At 42.0% G+C, this 23117-nt stretch overlaps 1 protein-coding gene across 3 annotated transcripts in view; it reads left to right on the top strand.

The window, feature by feature from the left end:
* The first annotated feature begins 4882 nt into the window (after window positions 1-4882).
* SLC26A5 (solute carrier family 26 member 5) overlaps window positions 4883-23117 on the top strand; it is a 32997-nt gene continuing 14762 nt past the window's right edge. The window contains exons 1-7 of one of the 3 annotated variants that reach the window (XM_033056965.1): window positions 4883-4968; window positions 5687-5772; window positions 15468-15681; window positions 17289-17428; window positions 21467-21577; window positions 22110-22291; window positions 22797-22961. In XM_033056965.1, the coding sequence (XP_032912856.1) occupies window positions 15527-15681; window positions 17289-17428; window positions 21467-21577; window positions 22110-22291; window positions 22797-22961 (753 nt within the window). In that variant the 5' untranslated portion in view covers window positions 4883-4968; window positions 5687-5772; window positions 15468-15526. Of the gene's footprint in view, window positions 4969-5653; window positions 5773-15467; window positions 15682-17288; window positions 17429-21466; window positions 21578-22109; window positions 22292-22796; window positions 22962-23117 lie in introns of all 3 variants that reach the window. The other 2 variants (XM_033056966.1, XM_033056967.1) reach the window with 2 other exon arrangements.

The raw sequence follows: 23117 nt of genomic DNA, 5'->3' as shown, positions 1-23117 counted from the left end.
TCCTGATGTTAGACTTTTCAAGCCATGTGGGCTTTGCATGAAATCATAAACCAAATTCTTCCACTAAATACCTAGATTCTAAAGTAAACGTTAATGTTATTTTTCATATTTAGCACATCACACTTAACAGCACTTTGCAAGTAACATAAACCAAGAGATCTCCCTGTGCCACCTATGGGCATAACCCAGTCCTTGGAACAGGTCCTGGTGCAATGAATGGAACAGGACCACAGACCAATACGCACTCCAGCTTCAAGTGCAAACCAAAAAATGTAAACCACTGTTTCCAAGCGCTGAGAACAAGAGTGTGGCACATAATGAACCCTGTTCCAAACAAACTAAGCTGGCAATTCTTAGAATCATAGAACCTTTGAGGATGGAAAAGGCCTTTAACATCCAGTCCAACTGTTAACCTAGATCTGCCAAGCCTACCACAAAACCATGTCCCTAAGCACCACAGCTGCACACCCTTTTAGTATCTCCAGGGATGCTGACTCAGCCACTTCTCTGGGCAGCCTGTGCCACGCCTGACAATCCTTTCAGTGAAGAAATTTTTCATTATATCCAATATAAACCTCACCTGGTTGCATCTTGAGGCCATTTCCTCTTGTCCTATTCTTTGTTACTTGGGAGAAGAAACTGCTGCCCACAGCCTTCTTTCAGGTTGTTGTAGACAGCAATAATGTCCTGCCTGGATTTCCTTTTCTCCAGGTTAAACAATTCCAGTTATCAGAGCTTCTCCTCATCAGACAGAAGTATCATATATATCCTTGCACATCTGCTTCTAGCACTATACCTATCTGAACCAGAATGATGTTTGTTACAGATCCATATTCAGCTGAACCATGTGTTTAAAGAAGAGGTCGTTCAGTGACCAATTGGTCAAAATTATGTGACAGACTTTTGGATGATCTGGAAACTAGCTGCAACAGTCCAGCCTCCTGCAAACTCACTGTACTGCTCTGGAGAACCAGTGTACTTTCTGCACTTTCAATCCCTGAAAAAAAGATAATGGTTCTATTCAGAGAAATAGCAGGAAGATAAAACATGAGGGTATTAAAGAATGTAACAACTTAATATTTGGGCAAGCCATTTTAAAATATTGTAATAAGAGTTTTGCCCATTGAACAAACAAAGCCACAAGATCTGAACATTCCTACTTTTTAAGATAATTTTATTTGCTCTAATATGTCAATAGAAGGGTGATAGTTCAATCTAAAATGCATGTGCAGCTAATGTGCTTCCAGGGTTTAATTTATTTTAAAGACTTTGGATACAATGAGGAACTTTGCCTGACCTTTCAGACAAAAGATCTGCATAACCAGAGAAGCTGCTTTTCCCAGTTCTTATTTCCTTTGAATAATGTATGCAATCACAACCACAGAGGACTATCACAAAGCATTTTACCCAAACTCACCACAAACTCTGCACTGGCTTTTCTCTTCCTCACTGGAAGATTCCCAAGTGGTATTATCATCTGCCCTTTCCAGATTCCAGGAAGTTCTTCCTTAGACTTTTTCCAGTCCTATACACCCTACATAGCATACACATATGGTATACTCAGTAAATGTGGGCATTTTTTTCTTTTTCCTCACTGGCTGAAAGCAATGAGTCATCTGACATTAAACAGTTGTAAAAATAGCAAGGGTGGCACAAAGGATAATCAATGGCAATAAAAATGCTGTAAATTATACTAATAAGCTTATCTACAAGTGGACAACTTTCACAGGCATAACTATGAAAATCGACTTTTAGTACTTTTATTACTTTTAGCATGCCTTGTAGTCTTCCTCATTTCTCCTATCAGCTCACTAAGCCGTGTTCCAGTAGAATAAGGAGAACATAAGAGAAAGGAAACAAAAGTACAGAAAAATGAAACTCTGATCCACTGGAGTTCCTGAAATAAACAAAACCTGAAGTTCTCATAATTTTGCCTAAATGTTTTTCTCTCAAGCTTGCTTCATCCAAAGATGGTAACATTTTCTTAATGGGAGGAAATATGCAGAACACCAATATTTTGAAGGACCAAATCCAGCTTTGCACGACCTTGACAATATACAGAAAAGGGTAGTAATTAAAAAATGCAACAAACACAATCAAGGACAAGACATTGTCAAAGTGCAAGGTACCAGCACACAAGGCAGGTAAATACCAAACTAGACAACAGAACTATAGAAGCAGAATCAACAGCATAAAGCAGTTTTTTAAAATGCCATTTTGCATTGCATCAGTGGAAGTGTTTATGATAAGACACAGTAAATACGGCTGCCTGTGCTGGTAAAGTAGGCAGCAGTTGTCAGCTGTTGAGCCCTTCACTTAAATACAGATGTAAACAAGTTAGAAAGATTGCAAAGTACTGAAGCAGAAACAAGATCCTTGAACTCATGAGCTTCCAAGTAGAGAGAGTTGTTTAGTCTAGAAAGGAAAACATTTGGAAAGAGACATGACAACATCCATAAACATGGTTCTATGTTTTATTTACTTACTAACCCTTCAGGGCAAATGTTACTGGGTGGAAATGCTGCCACAGCATCACCTCATCACTCATCTATCAGTAGTTAACGGCACTGGTTATTATCAAAGCAGGAGGCAAGTGTGAAGCCCCAGAAAAACTCCAATTAGATCAGCTCTGTAGTGAGGTCTAACTAATGACTCAGCACTGGAGGAACAGGAACAAGCCAGCTGCAGAGGGGAGCTACCTCCATCCTGAGCTGGCAAGGGAGCCTCAGAAGGAAACAGGGTCAGTAAAAAGGCTTGCCTATGTTAAGCATGGCTCTAAAGAGCTGTTTAGTGCTGTCAGCAGCTCAGAGCAGCTGAGGCCACAAAACCACTTGCAGTGAAGGAGCAGAGAAAGCACCCACTATCCAGAGGTGGGGGATCTGTCACTGGAAAAAAGACCACGAGGTATGAGCATGCAAGCATTGTACAGGTGACATGGATGAATTGTTCAGTGTTCTTCCCTGTTGATGTTCTCTGACTGTTGCTTTTTCTTCCCCATGTTAATCCTGGTTCAGCTAAAGGGACTGAGCTGGCAGTAAGCCTAAAGGCTTAGTCCCTGTGTGGCTAATTATTGCAGAGCCTGATGGGGAGGGTTTTAGCTGGCACGCAGCAAGGTGAGGCCAAGTAAAAACGCTGTTCCAGGAATGGAAGAATACCATACTGGAGGATGACAAATGCTAGGTTTATAGTCTGAAACTTATTTCTTAAGCTTCAGTGGTTCCCACTGCTCCATCCCCTGAGAGCCAGCTAAGCCCCCAAAGCTCACACTGAGCCCTCTGTCATCACACAGCTCCAGTGGCGTGTGTGCACCCTTAACTAACATTCCACAACTATCCTCCACAGGAGTGTTTTTACTCTCCTCAGTTGTCTATATTGTTTAACTTTCCCTCCCTATTCTTATTTTGACCAAAAATCCTCTTTTCATCTTGCTGCTACTGAGTTTAGCACTATATTAATCCCAGAGCTGAAGAACCACAGCATCTTGTACCATTTTAGACAATGCAGGAAAGAAGCAATAAAAATAATTATTAACCTTTGAGTGTCATGCTAAAATGCATGCAATAAATTAAAACCAGCTTGTATTTAAATGCAAGCATTGACACAATTAGTCTAACACAATCCTCAGCATTACTGGAACATTAAAAATGCTTTATACCTGGGTGGACCTTTCTAGCAGGAAATCTGCTAATCTGTGCTTGTTTGAGGTTTTCTCTTCTCCTTTTCCTTTGTGCAGGGTGTATAAACTGGTCTTCCAGTGGTGTGTTACTGCAATGTATGTTTTACTGGCAACAAAGCATGTCAGAATTTCACTACCAGGCCACACCCTCATAAGCGAATTACACCTGCATTCTAACACAGGTTAGAGAGTTCCAAGTTCAGGAAAGAATTAGCTTTTTGGATAAATAACAGAATCAACAAACATGCCTTACCCAAAGTATCTCCACTTACCCAGCTCTGTATAACAATGGCATCCAACATCAGTCCACATGAAGTCTGATGTATGTGGCATTATCTTTTTGCTATGGCCTGTTTTGAGTAAACATACTTCATATTTAAAAGTAACTTTAGAAATGTTTTGACCTTGAGATTTCTCAGTTTGAAAATGTTGAAATTTAAAGTGCTGTATTTCACCTTGAATTCATTTCTATTTCATTTAAGTTACTCTTAAATTCTAACAAGAGCTACCATGTCAAATAACACTCTCTTGTAGACACCAGTTTCACAATTTTTTTTCATGTTCTTAGTGTATAAGAGTTTCTAAGTAGGAAAAAAACTTCTACAAATTCCGTGCACAAACCCAAGTCTGCGAAGTGGGAAAAACATTCTTGTCTTGAGCAAGAGAGAGCTATCATTATGATGGAAAACATTATAAACCAAGGACTGAAAGATGAGATCCGTGAAGGCATTCCATTATTAATTCCTGCATATTCACAATGAAATTTATACCTATGTATTCTTTGCGCCTCTAAAGAAATGAAAATCTATACCCAGATAGATATTTGAAAAAAGGAACAGCTCGGCTGCTCAGACACTGAAATCAGTTGCCCAGGGAGGTGGAGTCACCATCCCTGGAGGTGCTCAGGAGGCGTCAGGCTCTGGCGCTGGGTGATGTGGTTTCGGGGTCACAGGGGCAGGGCTGGGTCGATGGTTGGACTTGGGGATGTTCACGGACTCGTCCAGCCCTGTTCACCCCACGATTCCACGGCTCCGCGGGAGTGACCCGGGCGGGGCAGCGCCCGCGCAGGCCGCACCGCCGGGGGCGCGCACGGCCCCGCGGCATCCTGGGACTCGTAGGCCGCGGCGGGGACGCGCCCGGCGGGGGCTGTGGGGGGAACTACGAGTCCCAGGCTCGGCCGCGGCCGCGGGGCGGGAGGGGGCGGGGGTTGGCGCCGCCTGTCGCGCCCCTGGGCTCCTCACCTCGCAGCGAGCGGCGGTTGCGGCTGCCGGGCTGGAGGAAGGCGGAGGGAGGTGAGCGGGGCGCGGCTGGCCGGGCTGGGGTGAGCGCGGGATGAGTGCCGGGAGGCGGGGGGCTCTTCCCTGAGGGGAGCGAGCCACGCTGCGAGGAGCGTCGGTGGGGTCGGGCTGTCCCGGTGCCTGTGGCTGTCGCTCGGTCACCCCGGCCCGTGCCGCCCCCTCTCCCGTCGCCCCGCGCCGGCCCTGGAGGAGCGGCCGGAGCCCCGCGCGGCAGCGCCGGTCCGAAGATAGCACCGGTCCGGGGTAGCCCCGTGCCACGGGCAGCGCCGGTCCGGAGGCAGCGCCGGTCCGGGGTAGCTCCGTGCCACGGGCAGCGCCGGTCCGGGGTAGCCCCGTGCCACGGGCAGCGCCGTGCCGGGGTGGCCGCACACCCCGGGGCTCCCGGGCAGCGGCGGCGCCCGCGCCGCTCCGTGCTGTAAAACACGCGCAGCACCCAAAGGGAAACCAGAGGGAGGGTGACAGATCAGTCATTTCCTCGTGTTGTGGCTGCACCCCTCCGTCTGTAAGCCGCGGGCTGTCCGTTTCGGTCGGAGCGATTCTTCCAAGAAGTCTCGTAAAGACAAAAACTAGTTGCTCTGCACTTCATTAATAGCTTCAACCCAAAGACCTTCAAAACCTTTCCAAAACCTCGATTAAACTATCCCCCCACCCCACCCCTTCATGTCCTTCCACTTTTCAGGCAAAGAAAGGATTTTGCCTTTCCCTGTGTCAGTGTTTTTCAGCTTCACGAGCTGTGGGAACATTTTGAACTCCTTACAAGGGATCAGTGAAAGCAGCTAGGAAAAGCCAGCCAGAAAAGTAAGTAGGCTTAAATTTGCTGTGCACCTGCCCGTTCAGCTATTGCAAAACTTGTAATTGGCTAAACATTGAAATACGGTTGAAAGCTGGTTTTGGGATGCTTCAAAATTTCAGGAGGCCCAAGTGGCTGTTGCAGCAGGCGTTTAGGGATGGTCCAGTAGTAAGGAAAAGACATTCGATTGCTGCCATTATTTCTGCTGATGAATCAGCAGAATATGTGTTCGTAAGTTTTCATATCTACCACAGTAATACAGTTATACAGTATTGGTTTCTGCGTCAATCACTGACAACAAGGCTCTAGGCACTGGAATATTTTGGCTGGAGTTTTTCCAAAGGAAGACTAAAATCTGCAAATAAACTTTTAAAATGTCTCTTACTAAATGTGCAGTAACAGGTATTTTGGTTTAACAGGTGTCTTGATTTATATTACAAAAAATTCCTAAGTAGGATGTTACTCTACTGCTGCTGTAGAAATAGAAAAACTAAGGTAATTTACTGTTTCAGAAGCAAGCACGTGCAGGTGGCTTGCTCCGAATTAACTCTGTGGGAATCACCTCTTGCCTTCTTCAAGAGACAGTAATCATACTTTGAAACACTTGGTTTCTGACAGTCCTAAGCCTTCCTAAGACATGATAGATGTTTGAGTTCTGCATTTAGCAGTATTTCCAAACTGAAATGTTTTGTTAATAGTCTTTCACTGTATTGCAAACATCTCTGAAATGTAGTGTGGAAAAGGTGTAGGAAGAGAATGGAGTTTCACACATGCAGGGCTGCTGTTGGTAGCTGATAAAGCATATTAATTTGCAATAGCATTTACTCCCTTGTATAGGCTTGAGGGTACTTAACTCATCAGTCTCATTCCAAAAGCTTCATTGCATTTAAAGGTATGTTTATGTGGGGAGTTGGGGCAATATTGAGTTGTATTCAGAATCAGATTTCAGTAAAGAAAAGCTCTAAGCCCAGTAGGAAACAAGCCTGCTGCTGCATCCATGCTTGGGTTCTTAACTAAACTTTGTTTTCTCTAAGTATTGTCCAGAGCTGATGAAATTTTTTTTGCTCATACTGTGCAAACTCTCTGGGTAACAGTTTGCTTAAAGGCTGACTTAATTTTTAAAAGTGCAGATGATTGAGCATGATCTAGGTGAAAAGCCTAGGAAATTATGTTTAGCCCTGTTTTCTAAGCTGAATACTTACTAAAATGCTCTGTTGGATTCAGCCATCAAATCTTACAACTTGGAGCACTGAACAGCCATTGCATTTTGCCTTTTGTTTGGAATTTCTAGTACAATTCTGTGGTTCAAATAAAATCTTTAGCATACAGCTTTTCATGGGTACAGTAGTCTGTCCCCAAAAATACAATATTTTTAGAACTTAAATATTCGAAAACCATGTTACTGTTTAGTGTGATACTAAAATCATGGAAAACAGGGACAGATTTAACACATGGCTGTCACACTGTTGCTCTTTGCTAATAACTCGAGAAAGAAGAACTGAGCATGTATTTATCTGCTTTGACTGTTATAGTATAGACAGACCAGTATTATCTTGAAGTCCTATTAATTTGAAGTGCAACTTGTAGCCTCTGTAAATGTAACTTCTGTTATATTTCTTCTGTGCAGCCACTGAGTTGCCTAGAAAAGCTCAGAGTCCTCTGCCTCTCTTGGTCTCTGCCCAATGACCTGCTGACTGCTATTTTTTTTTCTATTTTATTGCTGATGTAATTTTCCTGTAAGATCTGGTTTTCTAAAGCTTTCTTTCTGTTTTTTTTTTTCTGTCTGATTGTTTTGTAACCTGTAACTTTTAGCACAAGAAAACCATGCTGAATTTAGAGCTCTTAAGCTCTAATTAGCCTATTGATTTTCCAGTTAACTTTAGTGAGTTAAACACCATAGTTATTCAGATGTTTCTTTCCCTAGATCTGTTAGGCAGCAGAATGTTGTCCTGCTAGACAGTATTTCTTGATAATATTTCTTCATATGGCTACAAGACCTGCCACTGCTGTGTTTATCTATAGCTTTTTGCTCTTCAGAAGTATAAGCAGCAGCAAAGTGCAGGTCTTGTTGTTATTTACCATGTGCCCAGGTAATGGGAAAGCTATGAGCAAACAGACAATGTCAGGCATTTCCATGGTTTGAAGATATGGCTGTAAATTTGTGCAGGCAGTTGAATGAATTTTGCAGGTCAGTTTCATTGATAGGATTTAGGTTTTTATTTATGATTATAAGAGTACATATAAGAACCACTGGTGTCTGCAGGAACTTGGACTAGTCTTCTCAAAATGTTACATTAACTATTTATTTTATTTTGTGCAGTAGCAAGCTGGGAAAACCTTCCATGTGACAAACAAGAGTGTGATTGCTTTCCTGGGAGGTTTTTGGCAATCTGTATTTTTACTGCCTGGGCGGAATCTTTTTTTCTCCAGCCTTCCCTGAAAACTTACTGGTTTTGCCCAGGCAGGGGATCAAGTTTTACTCCTCTGCTTTGACTGTTGCATACCATTTTGTGCATCCAGTTCTCTTTGTGTTCTTGTATTGTTGTGGTTATTGGGGAAGGTGTGGGTTAGCTAATTAATAGATTTTAATCTGTTAATTGAAAATCTGAGATTCTGACTCATAGACCAGGCTAGAGCAAAGATCAAATTGTTCCTTTTAATTTATTTTATGGAAATTAGGTTCTGAGGCAGGGCTGAGATTTGAGAACTAAGAAAACCTCTCATCCCACGTTGGGTGGGGCTTTGAGCAACCTGGTTGAGTGGAAGGTGTCCCTACCCATGGCAGGGAGGTTGGAACAAGGTGGTCTTGAAGGTCTCTTCCACCATTCTGTGATTCTAAGGCACAGACAGAATTTTCCAATCCAAATCAAAGATTACTGTGTGTCTGTAGTTTGAAACATCCTTGTTGAAGTTCAGTCTAGTAGAGACAGATCAATTAAGGATTGAACTGATTAAGGTTTACAAAGTTTCTACCTGGTTTTCATGAAATAGGGTTTAAAAATCCATACCCCATGTGGGAGAAAACTTGGATTGCTACTCAGAGGTGCCCTTAGGGAGGTGCCCATTCCTGTTCTCACAGAGCTCTGCTAAGCTCACACAAATCTGGAGTCACATCAGGAACCAAACCACAAATATTTCACCGATACAGCAACTGAAATGTCTTGTCTAAATACAGAAGTTTTGCTGCTACTACCTTAAATTTATAGCATAGCATAGTTCAAATCCTTTCCCAGAGAAAACTATACCCGAGTTCATTTACCACTTTAGCATGGTCAGCATCTAAGCCTGCATACCCTGCTTTACCAGGATCCTGCCCCAGCTTTACAGCTCTGACAGAACGTCGTTTTCTAAGCCTTCACAATTTCTTTCAGGTTTACTGTTTCTTTATCGACTATCTCTGGTTCATTGCATTTTCCTTTTCTGGAATTTTGCACTGTACTTGTTGTTTGGTTGTTTTCAGTTCTGTATCATATGATTCCAGTTTTATTTCTTTGCCAGTTTCATGTTTAAAATCAATATATATGATCTTTTTTTGGTGCTTCATTTATGTCCGCATACCTGAACAGGTGACCTGAGTCAAACTACAGTTGTAGCGTGTCTGATTTTATTTTTTCTCTGCTTTCTGGTGACATTTGTTTCTTTTCCATATGTGTTCCTGAGAAAGAAAGAAAGGTTCTTGCAAGAAGAAATCATCAGAAAATTACTCAGTGAACCTTTCTTCATTTCATTTGATGATCCTCAGCCCAGATACCCTTCTTGCTCTTCCAGTTCCTTCATCAAGACACCCTGTTCTAGTGTAGCAGTTGCAGGAATCCACTCATGCAAGGTTGTTCTGCCAACCATTCTTGAAGGGTCATTTGGAGAAGTTTTCAGCTCTGTGAAGGGTTGGTCTTTTTGGTTGTGCAGTTAAGGACAGACGTGGGGCTGTCTCACATTAAAATTTCATCAGCCACCGAGGAAATACGAAGCCACAAGGTGAGCTGCAAATAAAGCATGGGTTTGCTGTGAAATACTTCTTTGAGAAACTTCTCTACGTGTTCTTTGCTTACAGTGTATTTTAAAATATTTCAGGCAAAAGCAGTGTTGGGCTTGTGTTTCCTGTGCACTCATGGCCTTTAGGTGAAACCGTGGGATCAAAATGTTGAGGAAGGCTTTTCCCACTGTCTGGCACTCACCTTCAGATCATGAAGCAACAGTCAAGTACATAGGAGACAGGAGAGTGCTGTTGTTCAGATAACATCTTAACCAAGCTACAGTTGCATAAATGGGGACAACATCTGTCATAAGACAATGCTCTTTTCAGTGGCTAAGGTAGGTTCATTAGAGGAAAATATATCATACTGAATTCAACAGCCTGAGGAAAGTGGGACAGCTGCTGCTGTTCTGTACCCCCAGATCCAAACAGTACCAAGGCTGAAGAGGTGTTTCCAATAAGCACGCACACACAGAACCCACATACACAACATACTTAGATTTGTACAGGGCTAGTTGTGCTTTTCACACCCAGAGCTGGCAGGAACTTCCGGGGTCCTGTAGGTCACCCTTGCATACTACAGTAATTTCACGACCATAAGGCGCACCCCCCGGGAGTTGGCAAATTTCGCAACTTTGTAGATCATATAAGGTGTACCGGACTATAAGGCGCACTTTTTTTTTTTGCAGCGAGGAGCCGCGCGGCGCGCAACAAAGTAACGAATTACTGGCAGGTGCTCAATTTGCAAACATTTTTCAAAGATTGGTGTAGCCTTTAAACGCAGCCCCAGGCGCCCCACCCCATGCAGCGGGCCCTGGCACTCCCGCCCACCCCCGGTGCCGGCTGGCATGGCTCATGGCTCCTGGCTCCCACTGCACGGCCGCGCTGCATCTCAGCTTCTCCCTGGCCGGTGGTGGTGGCTGTGCCACTTCTCCCTGCTTCCCCACGGCCGCGCCGCTTCTCCCTGCTTTCCCGCGGCCACAGGGGCTGCACCGGGACCGGGCCACCACCACTTTCCTGCGGCCGCAGGGGCCAGGCCGCCACCACTTTCCCGCAGCCTCAGGGTCTGCGCCACCACCGCCGAGGCACTTTCCCCCAGCCGCCCGGGCCACGCCGCCGCTGCTCCGATGCCGCCGCTGGGCGGGCTCTGCTCTCGTTCCCCCCGGGCCGGGGCCGCCCGGCTTCTCATTTCCACCACACCCGGGCCGGGGCCGGCACCGCCCAGCTTCTCGTTCCCCTGCGCCCGGGGTGGCACCGCCCGGCTTCTTGTTCCACCGGGGCCGGTGGCAGCTCCCTCCCTCCCCACGCAGCTCCTGCCAGCCGTGGCCGCACGCTCCTGCCCCGCCCCCTCGGGACTTGGCGCTCCCGCGGCACCACCCCCCCATTGCAGCTCATACTTCTGGTTTGGCAAATTTCGGAACTTTGTCCATTATATAAGGCGCACCGGACTAAAAGGCGCACTTCCGGGTTTGGGGGAAAATTTTAGTCTAAAGGGGACACCTTATAGTTGTGAAATTACTGTACTCTGGACTAGTGGCGCTCATGTGGTGGCCCTGGCAGTAGCTCACCAGGGTATTATCCATACATGCTGTTGTTCTGAGTGATACTATAGGTGTGTGGAAAAGCTTTTATCACACAACCAAACACAGTTCATGTAATCATCTCACATTTCTAATTAATAGAATGGAAATGCTGCCTGTCTAAAAGCTGTATAGAAATTTAAGGTCTTGATTTATTTTTTTCCCCAAAGGTTCCCTCCTGGAGTGCATTTCTTAGATTAGGACCTGCACAAGGAAAATTTTGTTTGTTTCACAAGTTACTTGCAAATTTATGAAGCTTTATGTAAAGGCTTCAGGTTTAAACAATCTAGTTGTTAGTGGATATAATGAGAGTAGTGGGGGAGGAATGTGAATGATGATAACAGTCCAATAAAACCAGGAGAACATATTCGTTATAACCCCACCCAGTCATTTTATACCTTTGTACTTATATTAAAAACAACTTTGTACAAGTCACTTAGAATGAAAAGTGGAAGGGCACAGGGCACTGGGGAATGAGGCCAGAGAGGAGAGAAAGAAATGAGCCATTTTGTGGTTCCTAAAATCACCTGGTTTTGTGTTCTGGCCTCTTCATACAGTAAGAACACACCTTGCAGTAGCTGTGTTTTTCAACATACATTTAGGAGAACATATTTGACATAGTGGCAGTATTTCCACCAGCCCTTTGGCTGATGGCAGTCACCTGTATTTGTAAGTTTCAAGACACAAAATATTTTGTAGATGTTTTCGTTTGTGATCAAACTTGAAATTCTGTAGCAGAGGACATGCTAATGCAGCACTAGTTCTGTCTACCTGTGCTTTTCTGCTACTTAAAGCAATTTGTGCTCAACTTCCAAAAGAAAGGGATTTTACTCTTTTAAAGCAGGCAAAACAATGGATTTGCTGTTGATTCCCCCATTTCCTTAGGTAGTTCAGGCACATTCAGGTTATATACACGTTAGGAGAAAAAGTGCCTGTTAAAACCACAAGAGTCACATGGTGCACCATTCTTAATATCTCCAGCTTCTTGCTTTTTTTCTCCACATAGTTGTATTTGGAATCTAAGGAACAGCAGTCAAATCTCTATCCCTATAAATTTTATGGCTGTACTCTGATTTGTGTGATTTGGATCAAAAATTATTGTCCTCTGCAAGAATCAGTGCAGATGGCTTGATAGACCTCCTTTGTCGCTAAGATTGGGAAGAGAAAGTGCTAATTTATTAGTGGTAGTGTTATAAATAGATGTTTACTTCACTTTTTTTCCCCCTTTGGCACCTTTAATTTGATAATAGCAGTAAAGACATAAGACCGGCCTTTATCAGTCAGATAAAGAATTGCCAACTCTTAAGTCTTTTGCATACAGATTTTAACTACTTCAACTCAACTCTTATCTGGCTGATAAGATTAATGACAGTGTTTCTTACAGCTTTTTAGCTTTATTCTTGCCATGAAGTTCAAAGGTTGTTGGAGGGCAGTATTCCATTATCCACCTTTCTCTTCCTCTGGATAAAGGTCTATGAGTTTTCAGAAATCATAACAGTAAGCTTTCTTTTCATGAAAATAGCAGCACCGTGCTTTTACTCTTCTTCAAGCATTCTGGGAGTGAAGGGCAACACTCAGTTTCTGAGCCTTGGATAGCTGTGTTGGCAGTTTGTCATACAGAAAACACTTGGAGAGTTGGCCGAACCAGTCGTGGAATGTTACTATTTCACTACTCTATGGACAATGTGTATAATCTCTCATAAAGACAAGCATCTCAATCTTCCTCTCTGTGCACTTTTGCAAAAGAGAAGGATGGTGTTAAAGACTTTAATTGTTACTGTATTATCTGCATCTTAGTATTTTAGATTGCCATCAGGGAACATGGTTAGGCAGGGCTATTAAGATGAAGTTGGTGACATGACATGGAAAAATGGAATGTGATATATTCAGCAGTAGTTTTAGGTAGCTTTAAGGTCTCTTTTAATGACATGTGATTTGTTTTCCATGTTTTTGTATTCACTGTGAAGGTAAAGACAAGACCCTATCATATCTTCCCTCAAGTCACTTTTGTTTTAGCTGATTCTTGTGATTAGTGCAGTGTAACTTCCTTATTCTAACAGAATCAGAAACATCCATTACAGTTTAAAAACCTTCAGATTGAGTGATGGTGAAACTTGGGTTGTGACTTCTAGTAGTATTCCAAACTAACACTTGCCATGATCTGGATAACTGATTTATAGCTGGGCCTTGTTCAGCTAGTCAATTTGTATACCATTTGTATCATTTATTTTACCATGAAAAACAGAGGCAGGATGGAACTTCTGTTGTTCTCTATATGCTCATAGTGCCTGGAAGAGCTGGAGCGTGTGTACAGAACTGGAGATCTCCAGACCTCTCCAAGTCTAGATATACATTATAAGCTCATGTGGCTTTTCCCTATATTAACCAATCTACTTGAAACTGAACAAACTAAAAGGTATAAATTCAACTGAATTGTTTGGGGTTAGTGGGCACTGTCTTGTGTTCTGTCCTTTGTAGCAGAAAGAAAGCAGGGTGCATGGTTTTAAAACCTTGGACAAAATTGTTTGATATTGCATTCTCATTTTGTTGGAGAAGTTTGCCCAAAACCAAGTCATTGAACTGATTTGCTTTGTGTCTCTTGCATGCAGCTGCAGTTTCTGTTCTGATTTGAGTGGATTTTCTGTTCAGGACTGATTAAAATTGCTTCTTAATTTGTAAATAAGGCCAATGTTGCCAGAACACATCAATTAATTACTGGAAGAGATAGATTCTGTGTGAATAATGATGTAAGGGATCATTATGGATCCCAGAATGGTTGAGGCTTGAATGGACTTCTGAGGACTATAGATTCCAACCTCCCTGCTCAAGTAGGATTGCCTTTATTTCACACAATAAAGCTGAAGTCTTATCTAGAGTGTGCAGTAAATAAAAAAATTCAATTTTAGTAAAAACATCCTTTTGTGGCTGACAATGTAGGGAAAGTATTGCTTGCAAAATACTGAGAACTGAAGAGATGCTAGGCTGTGTCAGTTCTAGGAGACAGAGACTACCAAAACCCCAGTGGAAAATTCCAGCACTTTCATCAGAGTGAAGGCATAGATAGCAATATTGGAATTTTCCTGATGGTCTGACTGTATTTGCTGAATCAGAATGTTGGACCAATCATGGTTAGCTTTGTCTGAGTGTTTAGGTAGCAATTTGTTTAATTTCTGCGTGGCAGCCCTTTCCCAGAAAAGTATTGATGTACAGCTAGAAGTGGAACACCCCTGGGTTAGCACCCTTGGTTGAAGGCAAACACATGCTTAAGTGACTTGCTGGACTTGAGCCCAAGGCCTTGTTCACAATGATGGCTCTGTTTCCCACTGCACTCACGTTCTGTCATCGAATGTGGCACTAGCCAGCATCTCTGCCTAACAGCATAGCAGTCCTGTCACTTTGCTCAGAATTGGGAGTTGTGTTTCTTGCCTGGTATTTCGGAAAGCAGCAAACATGGGGCAATGATTGAATTAGCAAGGTGTCTTTTAAACATGTTAAGATGTTTGAGGTACTGAATCAGACATACAAATGAAACTTTACAACCATTCTGACTAGTTTTAAACGTCTCCCGATTCCTGTTTTAGTGCAGATTGAGAATAGCAGTAAGTGGCACATCCACTGAAATAATAACTGTTTGAAAGTAGTGAATTGTTTATCCTTGAGATGCTGTTTGGAAAAAGAAGCTTCTGAATTAGAGGGGAAAGCAGGTAGATGGACGCAAGAAGCAACTGGCAATCTAGAAGAAAAAAGTGGGTTTCTCAGTATCAAAATCAGACTTCTGTCTTTTGAAAATGGACATGCCAGTTTGTGAGTAAGCAGGAAGTAACTCAGCAATAAAGGAATCTCCCTCCTACAGTGATATATTCTTTAAAAACTGAGGGAAAATCCTGATAAGCACGAATACAACCTTCCAAGTTCAGCTCTTATTTACATAGTAATTAATGAAAAAGCTTTCATTATGCAAGGGAAGCATAAATTAATAGCTTGCATATACTAAAGACTGTGTGTGATTTATTTTCTTACTTCTGTTACAGACTATTTAATTAGACTGCAATCACAGTTCTTGTCTCTAGCTTGTCAAAATACGTTATTTGGAAGGAAATAGCAAATCTGAGGTTTAAAAGGAAACCAAACTTACTTTGTCTGCAACCAGGTTTTTTGGTGGAGACCGTGGAACTGTTCCTTCTTCACTGCTGCTCTGTGAGATCAAGTATGGAACATGCTCAAGAAGAAGAAGCATGTCTTGAGCAAACCCAGAGGTATTGTGTGCAGAGACCAATATACAACCAGGAGCTCCTGCAAGGACAGCTGCACAGGAGACAGAGAACCCCTCAGACTTTAGGGCAGAAGATTGCACATTCTTGTCGGTAGGGGTTTTTTTCTTTGTTTTATTGGTTAGAAATATTATAATTCTTAATTGATTCATGCATTTAGCTAGTAATCTCTTCAAAGAAACCTAGAAGATAAAACCACTAATTCTACTTTGACTATTCAGCAAGACTGGGGAGAAACTGTGTATGTACTTTTAATGTTAACGTATAATTATATTAGAAAATGTTGGATAAATTAGTTGAATTGCATTCATCAAAGTGCAGAAGGAAAATATGCAGCATAGGAATGTGAATCACGTGACATGAATTCATAAGACCCAGAAAAATATCTGTCCTTTTTATGTGGAAATACTTATGGCCAAATATGTGCTTCATGGGATCCTTTCACAGATGAAGGGGGATGTGTGATAGCTGTGTAGAAATCTAAATTATTAGTCTAATAAGAACTTAGTAAAGGCATTCTCTATCTTTTAATTAACTTTCTTGGAATCATCTGGTTAGACATGAAATGTCTTTAACAGTGCCTCTCTTGCTCCGTGGTACCAGGGGATTTAAGTTCTAGTTAAGTTCTCATTAGCTTTATGCTTATCCATGCTTCTTTTGCACAGTTTTTTTCTGTTTCTTTCTCAAAACTTGTTCTGCAACACAACAGAATTGCTTTTCTATAAAATATTTTCTTTGGTTTATGGAATGACTTCAATGGTAAAGACACTTAATTCTGCCTCAGAAAACTTGATCTGTCCTGAATTTTAAAAAAGTGGATCAAAATCCTGCTTCTTGTGATACAGTCTACTTAACCAGAAGTGTGGATGACTCTCTCACTTGTAGCAACAAGCTTCTTCAGTGTGCAATTCAGAAATGCTAACAAATCTCCACAATTCTCTTAGAATTCCCTACCCAGAAAAGCATAAATTATACAATCCCTGTGTTACATTTTTAGCCAGGGTTAAGCTTACCACAGTACAATCAAAGTATGATGCAAGGCAGTACTGGATAGAGAGATATGTTTCTGGCTCTATTAGTTTGTCATGGGTCGGGGTTTCAAAAGGTTCTTATCTCTGCTAAGAGCCACAGTGGTCAGTGCTGCTGGCTTCAGTGCCTTTCCTTTCCAGGTGAAGAAGGGTTATGTTCTCAAATAGCCTGAAAATGGGTCTATCAGTACTAGTAGTAATAGAAATAAGTATTGGTTAAATTAATAGATTTGCTGTTTTTAAAGTATAGTAATATATAACATTATGATCAAAAAAGTATAAAGCATGGAACTATTAAATGGGAAAAAACACTGCAAAGTACTCTGATGAATGAAAACCACTATCAGGAAGCAAGTTATGCTCAGGGGATGGTTACTAAGAATGATCTCAGCAGAAGGTGTTGTGTACAGGAACAGTTTTACTTCCTACTGACCTTCGGGCTCACAAGACTTTTGTTCTCCAGTTCCCTAAGGTTTGTGGACAGCACTATCATGTGATTAAGTACTAAATTAACTTGAGGCATAGTTGTTTGTGCTTAAGCATATCTGAAATTACTGTCATCAGGAGTCTGAGCCTGCCTGTAAAGGAGCTGTTTTCTTGTATAGGGATGAAAGAATTTTTGCAACCTGTTTGTCTCCTGCTAGTATCTAACTTTCTGCTTTGTATTTCCAGTTGTTCTTCTAAAAAAGCCAAGTCCAGTCTTTACAGTTTCATGCCAATTTTAAAATGGCTTCCTCGTTACCCAGTGAAGGAATACTTATTGGGAGACATTATCTCAGGTGTAAGCACTGGAATCATGCAGCTTCCTCAAGGTGAATATACCTCTATATTTAATTATCTCTTCCTTGCTTTTTCTGTGTGTGCTTTTATGGCAGTGCTTGGCATCCTGAAACAGGTGCTCCTGAGAATAGGATGTATATCTGAGGGCTCTGTGTGGAAGTCAGCATGGATTCTGCAGAGCAGCCCAGAGTGGTGATTCCCATAAAACTGCAAGTCAGTGATATGCACCAAACTCTGAAAAAAGCTCCCTGTCTGAGTATCCACAGCTCTCAATGGCAGACAAGTTTTTCAGTTTGAGTGCGTGTCTAAACTTTTGCTGAATGTGCCATATTATTTACTGATCTCAGTGTCCTAAAAGTCATGGCAAGTTCCTACAGAGGGGAGCAGTATCTAACAGACACATAGACATTATGTTTCAGAGAGCAATTGGGACAAAATAACCAAACTAAATTTAACGGTGAAGAACATGCAAGAATTCAAAGACTGATCCCTAAGGCTAGAAGTCACCAGTCACCATTGTAGCAGGCAGTGATTTACATGGTGGAAATAAATAAAAAGTACCATCTGTACCAAGACTGAAAATCTGTGGAAATTTCTATTAAATTACTTGGAAGTGTCATCCTAAGTGGAGCCCAGTCCTGAAGCAGGAGTAGGCTCTGGAAGACAGAGTAAACCAGTGTTCACTATTCTGTTCAGCTCTTGGTGAATGGACCAGTAGAATCTTTTGTATTGTCCAGCACTTACTATTAGCAGTTTCAGAAGTGTTCAGGGGGTTAGCAAGCAGCAGCACTTCTACAGAAATCAGTATGGGGTGCCCACTGCTCTGGGAATGGCAGATTCACAATAGCTACCACGGTCTCAGTAGATTTTTCAAGGAAGTCTTGGAGTCAAGGAAATTCTTTGATTTGTGCAGACCCTGTCCAGAGAGTGTTGTAATTAAGTATATATAAGTTTACTTCTGTGTTGACTTATTTCATATTTGCACCTGATTTATTCCACTTTAGGCTGAAGCAGGTCTGAAAAATTCATCTGTAAATCCAAGATTTTAATAGGTGGTAACCCATTAAAATAATTAAATACTCTAACTTAGTCTGTGAACATAATTTCTTTAGTTTTATATTTTCCTGATTTTGTGTGAGTTTCATGATTAAGATGATTTTTTCTTCCACACATGGAAGCCTCAAGTTATCTTAAACTGATAGTTAATGTGGTTAACTTTCAGGCATATCTGTCGTATACTAGACACAAACATTGCCATAATTTCATAAATTATGAAACATAATTTATGTCGTGACCTGAAAGAACACTGAAATTTAAGTGATCAGCAGTGAACTTTACTTAATTTTGTAACTCTCTTTTAAAGTAAACACTATTCATTTGGCAACAGTAAACATGCCCTTAAACTGCTCCTAATCTTTCCTTTTCTAAAAACACAAAAGTTGAACTTTCATTTTTCTGGAATGGATGTAATTATAGCAAGCATGAGTTCAAAGAAGCCTGGGAATCATTCCAGGCAGAACTACAATGACTACGGTGTTTAAACGATGGCCTCTTATCAAGTCAATATCTCTTTATTTCCTTGGCACTGACAGTCTTGAAAAATGCCAGTACAAATGGAAGGGAATAAAAGGGTATTCAGATCAGGAGCTTCACACAGACCCACCCTCCTAGTTTTGAACACTGATTTTCAGTTCTGGTTACTTGTACTGATAAGTTCATAATCATATTAAAGGCCAGGCTGTTACAATACAGGGGATTTGCTGATCTCAGGAGAGGTACCCCTTGGGTGAGACAATATATGTGGGATGAGTTTCACAAGTACAGTAATTTCCCAATTATAAGCCGCACTGACTATAAGCCGCATCTGCAGGTGTTGGCAACTTTTCATTCTTTGTCCATACATAAGCCGCACCTGATAATAAGCCGCACGTTACAATACAGAGTGTGATAAAAGGTATCTATTCTGTCACCATCTATTGAGGGCGGGGGCAGTGATCCTGATCTCAACGGCAGATATTCTGCTAATGGGCCATCCATTGAAACCAGGCAGGGCATTGTTCTTTACCTTTTCACAATCCATCCTTCCTCCAGTGAGTCATTTTCTGCTAATGGCCCATTGAGTCCCACTGTGTGACTGATAAAATTACTGCATCCCATTGAAAGTTGCTCCAGCCAGGGGGAAGAGCCCAACATTTCTTACCAAGGTAAAAACAGAGGTTTTGGGACACTAAGGGAACCCCTTTCTCCACTGGACTCCAGAGGAAAACCGGATTTCTCCATATCACCTCCGGCGGGAAACTGCACCTTGTACAGGAGCACTGCTCCAACTGACCCACATCTGTCACTGCAAGAGGACTGCAACCACCATTTAATGGGACTGCTACCAACACCCTGCCTGACGGGGTGCCAGGTTGTACTCTGACTTTGTCAGGGTTTGCAGTTTGTTTCTTTGTAGTACTGTATTTCTATTTTAATTTCCCTAGAAAAGAACTGTTATTCCTAATTCCCATATTTTTGCCTGAAAGCCCCTTGATTTCAAAATTATAATAATTTGGAGGGAGGGGGTTTACATTCTCCATTTCAAAGAGAAGCTCCTGTCTTTCTCAGCAGACACCTGTCCTCCAAACTAAAACAGCAACTTTTCCTTCTTTGTCCATATATAAACCGCACCTGATTATAAGCAGCACTTTGGGTTCGGACCAAAATTTTAGTCAAAATGGTGCGGCTTATAATCGTGAAATTACTGTACTTAATGAAGTGCTCATTTGAGAAAGAGAATAAATGATACCATCAGTCCAGTTTTGGTGAGAATATGAAATTTTTGCTAGGACTCAGACACTGCTCAGGGCTAGAGCAAGGCCCTATTAATTACTACACTGCACAAGATGGCACAGAAAATCCCTTTGGTTGTTTATCTTTTTTTTTTTTTTTTTTTTTTTGGTAATGTGATGCTTTGTCTCCCAATTTAAATTGCTAGGGAGAGGTGTTTTTGAGTATTACTGACTCTCCATGGTGGGTAAACCATTGCTTCTGTTTGGAACTTGCACTGGCCCATTGAGTTTTTTACCCCTCACTTGGACCAGTCTGCCCAAGTGTGGCAAGCTCACACAGGTGTTACTAGCCTGCCCTTGTGAGAGTGCAGAACCAAGCCAAGCCAGGGTACAGTGTTTTCTCCTTAAGGCCATTTGTTCCATTCTGGTGTCAATTCTCATTAGCTGTGCAGAACTGTTGTTTAGGCTGGAACTGCTTGGGACAGTTATGTGCCATGTCACATGGTGTACACCACTTGCTTGTGAGCCTGGTCCCATGATAAGCACACCCTGAGTCACACAGAGGGTGGGAGATGTTCTTCCCTGGTGTCCCTCAGAGCTGTTCTCCGCACAGCTCCACAGTTGTGATAGGAGCGGTGTGGATTGCATTCCACTGCATAGAACTGGACAGGACTTAATGACAAAAAGGATTTTGTTTTTGGGAAGAATACCAGACTGTATAAGCTCTGTGACCTTACAGATTGTCAGAAATTATTCTCTGCTTGTTTTATGTTTTGAAGCATGTTTTGTGGGAGCATAAACTGTTACATAATCCCAGTCATTCTGGGGTGAGGGAGGAGGAAAGTGTTTAGCCAGTTATAGATTACCATGAACACCATGTCTGATCAGAAAAGGAAGAGAAAGTCAAATGTGTCCCACTTGTTATGAGGGTTTGGGTGTTTCTAACTATAATCTTCTGCAGATGAAAATAAAAACAACAAAAGGCGTTTGGTGGCTGTTAAGGACTGCTTCCACCCACAAAGGTAAAACTGGTGCACTAGTGTACACACGAACACACACACACACCTGCAGTGCCTGTAATTAGAGATTTGGTTTCCTGACTCAACCCAACATGTTTCTAGGTACTGCCCTAGAGTGTTATACATTTTAAAGACTGAAACATCTCCTCTTCTTTAAACCCAGAAAAAGTCTCTAGATTTCCTATTAGGCATGTTCAATTTTAGTAGGCTTAACTCCCTTTGCTTAAGATTGTTTGTGTTTGTTGTTTACTTAATATATGTATTTGTGTCTGTTTTCTAGGTTTGGCTTATTCTTTGCTGGCAGCTGTTCCCCCAGTATTTGGACTCTATTCTTCATTTTATCCTGTTTTTCTATATACTTTTTTTGGAACCTCCAGGCACATATCAATAGGTATATCTGTATGGATAACTGAAAGTTTGTCTGTATGTGTGTGTGTGTGTTTAATAAAGCTGTAAAAATAAAACTGGAGAAATGGAAAGTACAGATGTTTTCCATAAATTCTAATTTAAGTGCATAGGAGAAACAAATGTGTGGAACATAACCAGTACTTTTTATTGTTAGTCTATCCATTTTATTTAGGAAGCAGTAGAAGAGCATCTTGTATCAGATTAGATCTAGAAATATGTGCTGCAAGCTCCTGAACTGTGATTTCATTGCTGCAGTCAGCTGTCTGTGTGGCCAGGATGAATCTTTAATCTGCAAAATAGAAACTGAGATGGAAAAAAAATGATGGTGTTTACCTACTGCAGAGGTTTATGTTCACCAATCTAACTGGCCTTAATAGTGCTGAGTACTGGAGCAGATTTGGGGACTAAAAATATTTTAGTTTAAGTCTACATATCTCAATAAGAACCATTCCTAAGAAAAAAAACCAAACTTGCCAGGATTTTAAGCAATTACTTTCCTCGCCCTTTTATTTCAGGCACTTTTGCTGTGATTAGTATGATGGTTGGTGGCGTTGCTGTGAGAGAAGTGCCGGATGAAATTATTTCTCTGGACTCTAATTCTACTAATATTACAGATGTCCTTGAATATTACAGTGCTAGGGATGCCAAGAGGGTGCAGGTAGCTGTGACTCTCGCCTTTCTTGCAGGACTTATCCAGGTATGTGCTCACAGTGTGCTGCAAGGGCAGCTGCTGCTGCTGGACTTGCAGGGGGTGTTGGGTCACAGTGGATCCCCTGCAACCAGACTTCTGCTTCTGCACTGCTCCATGTAGGACACAGGCTGCTTTATGGCAGCCACCTAACAGAACTGGGGATGGATGCATCGGAGCAGGACTTTGTCTGGCATCTTAGCTGGACTGGAAAAAATGGGATCTTCCCCCTTTTCATTTTTTCCTATCCCATCAGAAAAACTCAACTGATGTTCTCTAATCTGTCCATAAACACATACAAACAATCATACATACATACCCATTTCTCACATTGGACTTGCCAGTGGCATGGAAGATTGGGTGCACTGATGGCTGCCTACTGAAGTGTGGCTTTAGAAAAGCCAAGTTCAGGATTGTCTGATCTGGCTTGGGTATTGAGGAAAGGACAGGGGGCTGTGTGCTATATCCAGACTATAGTGAGAGTCACATGCTTGGCACTTCTGTTTTTCATTAGTTGTCTTTAGGTTTCCTTCGATTCGGATTTGTGGCCATCTATCTAACAGAGCCTCTGGTGCGAGGATTTACCACTGCAGCTGCGGTTCATGTCTTTATTTCCCAGTTAAAGTATCTGCTTGGCATCCAGACCAGCAGGTTCAGTGGGCCTCTCTCAGTTGTATATGTGAGTAGCTACACTTACTAAACATGCAAATTCTGTGTTGTCTGCATCTAGTTCCTAAGTTTTTTTTCCTGTTTTTATGTATTATTTGGCACTAAGTAGAATAATCTTCAGTATTGAACACTGGGTATGAGGTCTTTAAGTGCCATAGCAATATAT

This window comes from Catharus ustulatus, chromosome 4 (assembly GCF_009819885.2).
Source record: "Catharus ustulatus isolate bCatUst1 chromosome 4, bCatUst1.pri.v2, whole genome shotgun sequence".
In the NCBI taxonomy this organism is placed as follows: Eukaryota; Metazoa; Chordata; class Aves; order Passeriformes; family Turdidae; genus Catharus; species Catharus ustulatus.
This window is presented reverse-complemented; position numbering and strand designations above follow the sequence as displayed.